Raw genomic sequence first — 5,974 nt, forward strand, 5'->3', positions numbered from 1 at the left:
AACATCTGCCGCAGCACCCTCTTCTTAGATAAACCAATCTGCTCAGACTTGTCTTCTTTAGCTAATTCAATCCCATCATCAAATTTGAGCTTACAGCATTCCCTTAATTTCATCTGATCTGCATCTTCCAGGGAAACTTCCTCTCCTCACTGGCTTCATTCAGTTCAAGAGCCCTTGCCCAGCAGCTTTCCTACTGCCTGGTGAAGTGTAGCTTCTGTTGTCATCATCGTGGCTGTTACATAATCTCCTGTCAACTTGATGAAGGGGTGGAGTCTAGCCTGTCAATCAGGTCATAGCCAATGAGGCCTCTAAGTGGATATGACCTTCTCTTGACGATTCTGGGAACTCCTGTCTTCCTCCCTGGAGGAGGGGCACACACTCTCTCTGCTTGACATTCCTGTTGACAAGACACATATATTCACATATTTCATATATTTGATCCCATCTGATATTTACCTATAATATACTACTGTATGTGACTCGTGTTAACCTTGCATCTCTCCAAAACACAAAACCCCATCGGTTTGTGGAGAACAAAGACTTTCATCAGATATTCGCAGCCCTAGAATGATTCTATTAGGCAAATACATGATACTCACTAAATACTCCTTCATTCCCACCTAGTTAACTTTCAGATTCAGGAGCACACAGTTCAAATGTTGTTTCTTCTGGTGTGTTTTTATGAGTCTAAAGGCAAATAATTATAAGGCCAGTAAGTTATTTCTCTTGTTTGGTTCACATAAAATAAGCCATGATGGTGCCACTCTTTTGAAAATGTCTGCACATTTTGAATGCTAGAATTCGGAAGGCACACTTAAGAGGACTCAAAATCTCAAACAGTCCACCCAGGTCAACAGTAGCTGCCACACCAGTACCTCTGTGTCAAGAGGCTCACAGAGACTTTTAGAGGAAGGGTCACAGTTAGTGGGGCACCTGCTTGGTCACTCTTCAGCACCATGGTGCTATGTGAGTAGAACTGTTTGCCTTCCTGACCCCACATTTCTACATTCTTATGAAGCAAAATCCCGACTGGTTCTGGTAATCACCTTGGCATGGATCATATGCTAAAACTAAACCTCTTACTTCCTTTCCAAAATTGAACCCAGTTCTCCACCAAAAATCTCTATGCATGTAGCTCACTGCTCCAGATGATATTTCTGTGACAAGCTGTAATCATGATTGCAGCAAAAAATAATGTGACTGCATTAATCAAATTGGGGCCACATTTTGTGAAGATTCAAATGCATTGGGACTGAGGATTGAGGTGTGGAAATAATGGCCAAGGTCAGGATATCACTGACTTCAAGGTTTTTGTATGAAAAGAAGATGCATAGCTATTGAAAAATATGACTTGATGAATAATTTATTATCTTTTAAGAGTTTACATTAAACTAATTGTTTTCTTTCCCTCTACCTACAGTGACCAAAAATGAAGAAGTAAAAATAATTATTGTGAAACACTACAGAGTGGGTTTAGATGAAAAATACGAAGTAACAAAAAAGTGGTCTTTGGACGATCTAGAAATGATTGATGGAAAAGAAGCAGATACTGTAAGTGTATATTTTGTAAAGGGAAATGGGCATTTATACAGTGGAGAACTTTTTCTACAATATCTTACTTCATATATTCTTGGCATGTACTAAGTGCGGTTTTTTGGAGGGGCTGTTTTTTTAAGATCATTTTATTGGGGGCTCTTACAGCTCTTATAACATCCAGGCATCCGTTTTGTCTTCAGTGATCATGTGAGGAGGGTGAGCATCACAGAATGCCAGGTTGTTAGAACAAAGTGTTCTTGCATTGAGGGAGGGCTTGAGCAGAGGCCCAGTAAGTCCACTTCCTCAATGTATTGCCATATAAGTATATGTACCTATCCCAATACCTCTATTTTTATGAATTAATATATTTACTTAAGTGTACTAAGTGTTAAGATGATGTTATATTGTTTCTAAGAAATATAGTTTCATTCAGGGGTGATCTACTGGCATTTTTGTTCCATTTTTATGGATTCAAATTTGAATTTTGTCTATTACATTTAAAAATATCTTCTGCAAGGGGCTCTTAAGTTCAAGATAAGTCCACCAATCAGTCTTGAAATTTTAAATGTCATTTTTCAAAATATGTGATGCTCCTGCCCACTATAACCTTCACCTTTGGTTCCCAGCTTTGCGATCCTTAGCAACATAGAACAAATTCAATCTCCATTCACACAACACTGCCTTCCCAATATTGGAAAGCCATTACAATGACTCCTTAAGTTTTCATTTTCTCAGCTAGATCCCATCCCGTTCTTCATAAGAGTTTTCTTATGATGAGCAAATAGGAGAATGCGTGTGAGTGGATGGTATAAACACAAAGGGGTCCTAGTATTGCTCTTGGTTTTAAGACATTGCTTCTCAACTCTTCACTACACTCTTCTTCCTACTTTAAAATTCTTTGGCTTTTCAAGAATTCAGTACATGATTCTGAAAGTAATGTGGCTCGTTTATATTTCCTTTTATTTGGATTCTCGTTTATATTTTCTTTTATTTGGATTCTCATAAAGACGTAGCTGAAACCCCAGGTCTTTGATGCACAAATTGCCATTTATCCTAATCTGTCGTGGTTACGTGTTGGGCTGTTAACTTCAAGGTCAGCAGCTCAAAACCACCAGCCGCTCCTCAGGAGAAGAAAGACAGGGCTTTCTGCTCCCTTAAATAGTGACTGTTTTGGAAACTCAGAGGGGCAATTCTGCTCTGCTTATAGGCTCACCGTGAGTCAGCATCAACTCTATGGCAGTGACTTTGAGTTTGTCTTAGCCATATCCTCCACTTCCATAGACTATACCCTAAATAAAAGCCCCGGTGTTCTTATTTCTTTATCTCTATCCATCCCTCCCCTAAACTTCCTACATCCTCAGTACTTAACTACTAACTCACAGGCTTTAAAATATCCAATCATCCTGTACCGATAGTAGATTCCCAGTTGCAGGGGGTCCTATCCTGACTCCCCACCTCTGTACATTCATTTCATTGTATGTGGACATTTGTTATAGCTATCATCCAGCAAACTCTCAGTGTTGGTTTACTCTGTCTCCCTTTTGGATAGAGAGCAGGCATAATCTTACAAACTCTAATTGCTGACTTACTCAGTCTCTTCTTTGGATAGATAGCCCCTTAACACGCGGGGCTGTGATGGTCCGTCTTTTACCATAGCTTATTGCATAAGAAATACTACCCACTCAAGTATATTACCTGAATATCAAAATTATGTAGCCTGTATATTGAAATTTGGTCCCCAAAGTCTTTACTGAAATCAATATATGCTGTCTACTCTGGTCTGCTCCCATAAAGATTTACAGTCTCAGAAGCCCAGTGGAGGGGTACTGTATGTCTGAATCGACTAGATGGAAATGGGTTTGGGGTTTTATTACTTCGACTTATCATCTAGTAATCCTATTTTTACATTTTGGGGAGTTTGGAGAGACTGGCAGGTGACTGTGTGCTGACCTTCATTGTTTTCATTCCCAAGTACTCAGATAACGTTTTTCTGACAATGCACATTCTGCCCATCTGTCCAATATTTAGAATATGGCTAAATAGATTATGGAATACTGTGCAGCCATTATAAACTATGTTTCCAAAAGAACGACAGACAGGTAGTATCACTGTCTGTTCTGAAAGAGCAGTCACATAGAAAACTTTTCTAAAATATGAAGATTATCTCAACTGTGCTTATTTAGTGTATCATATTATTTTAAATGGAAATCTTAATTTTTAATATTAAAAAATCATATAGGTATATATATGTGTACAAGGAAATGACGTCACACTTCGGCCAGAATTGTGTCTGTCCAATGGAGGGGAGATTCACAATTTTTAAATTCCATGTTTTCTTCTTTATATTTCTCTGTAGATATATAAACACTTATCAGTGTTAAATCCTCTCATCTCAACTCCAGGAACTAACCCTCTCATCCCTTTTGGGGACCCATTTATTCCCCTCAAAGTCTTCAATATTGTTAATACGATATTATTTTCTACAAGTTTGACCAGTGCCTGTGGATATATTCATTAAGCCTACAGATTTAAACTCGACACTTGATCTCGTCCTTACATTGCTAGGTATCCCATTTCCAGTATGCAGACCATTCTCTTAGAACTACATACCAAAGAGAAGTCAAGTGCTTTCATCTTTCCTGTTGCTTTAGGAACTAAAACATCATCTTGCCCAAAGAAAACCTGCCATATATAAGGAATCATTCTTCTAAAGGTTTCTATGGATGCAGTAAAAATACCCTGGTTGTTCTGGGAATTTCCACCACTCTTCTCTCTTGGAATCGAGTCATCCACAGTCAGCAGTTATTATATTTTTCTCAATAGCAATGATGCAGTTTTAAATAGAGTGATTTAGAGCCAGAAAGTTGTCAAGTTTAAAGCAGAAGGGAATTGAAATTGAAGTCAATTTATAAAGCAGCCGTCAAAATGACTGGGGATTTAGAGACTCAACAGGAGAGAAGATGACACAGCAGAAGCTGGAGGTGAGCTGCTGCTGATCCTGGCTCTTGTCCTGGCCCTGCCGACAAAGACGTGTGTGACCAGAAACTTATTATTTTGTCTAAACACAAGCAATTATGAGGTGATAGTGAGAATCTTTTCAGCTATCAAAGTGTATTGGAAGGAATGAGGAAGAGAAGAGGAAGGGAAGGAGGGAGGGAAAGAGGGAGGGAGGGAGGGAGATCTGTGTGCAGGCATTCTCAGGCTTTGATTTTTAAATGGAAAGATTCATCCTTTCCAAGACCTGAAGGATACTCTCTAAATTATGAGGATCAAATATCTGAGAGAGAAAACTACCTCAGAAACCTGGCTGGTATCTGGTGATAGAATGAGTGTGAGTTCCTTTGACTGAGATTCTCAGCAGAATCATCCTTCAAGCTGCAAGATGCTCACTCCTTGCCACTGAGTCAACGATGACTCATCGGGACCCTCTAGGACAGAACAGAACAGCACTTGTGGGTTTGCGAGACTGTAACTCTTCACAGGAGTATGGTTGTTATGTCCTATCAAGTTGGTTCCGACTCATAAAAACCTGATGTATCACAGAACCAAGCATTTCCTGGTCCTATGCCGTTTTTACAATAGCTTATTGCATGAGAAATACTAGCCACTCAAGTATATCACCTGAATATCAAAATTATGTAGCCTGTATATTGAAATTTGGTTCCTAAAGTCTTTACTGAAGTCAATATATGCTGTCTACTATGGTCTGCTCCCATAAAGATTTAGTCTCAGAAACCCAGTAGAGAGCTACTGTATGTCTGAATCTACTAGATGGCAATGAGTTTGGGGTTTTATCTTTGAGCCCATCGATGCATCCATCTTCTCCAGGGTCTTCCTCTTGATCCCTGCCCCTCTACTTTTACCAAGCATGATGTCCTTTCCTAGGAACTGGAGTAGAAAGCCTCATCTTTCTCCCAAAAAGCTGTTGACAGTTTCAAACCGCTGACATTGTAGTTAACAGCCCAACACATTACCCACTATACCACCAGCACTCCATTAAAATATGAGCATTTAATCTTCCTCTCCCCTCACTGCCAATCAGGATTCGACCCTATAGGACAGGGTAGAACTGCCCCTGTGGGTTTCAGAGACTGTAACTCTTCACTGAAGTAGAAAGCTTCAGCTTTCTCCCATGGAGCAGCTGGTGGTTTTGAACTGCTGAACTGATACTTGTTACAAGATAGATGAACCTAGAAAACATCCTAAGGAAAACACTTGAGACACAAACGACCACATAGTGTCCAAATGTGCAGAATAGACAAATTCACAAAGACAAAAGGTATATTTGTTCTTACCAGGAGGGTGGGAAGTGGATAGGAGGGGAACCTTTAAAGAGTACAGATTTCCTTTTGAGGGATGACATCCAAAATTGACTGTGGTGATGGTTGTACGACTCTGTGATTATATTTTACAACCCAATCGTGTACTGTAAGTGGGC

At 39.6% G+C, this 5,974-nt stretch overlaps 1 protein-coding gene across 1 annotated transcript in view; it reads left to right on the plus strand.

The window, feature by feature from the left end:
• Window positions 1–5,974, plus strand: part of EXOC1L (exocyst complex component 1 like) — a 22,298-nt gene that overhangs the window by 13,862 nt on the left and 2,462 nt on the right. The window contains exon 2 of the mRNA XM_030888622.2: window positions 1,421–1,551. Within this exon, the coding sequence (XP_030744482.1) occupies window positions 1,421–1,551 (131 nt within the window). The remainder of the gene's footprint in view (window positions 1–1,420; window positions 1,552–5,974) is intronic.

Source organism: Echinops telfairi, unplaced genomic scaffold, assembly GCF_000313985.2.
Source record: "Echinops telfairi isolate 266 unplaced genomic scaffold, ASM31398v2 ScPeMD7_7468;HRSCAF=8506_0, whole genome shotgun sequence".
NCBI lineage: Eukaryota > Metazoa > Chordata > Mammalia > Afrosoricida > Tenrecidae > Echinops > Echinops telfairi.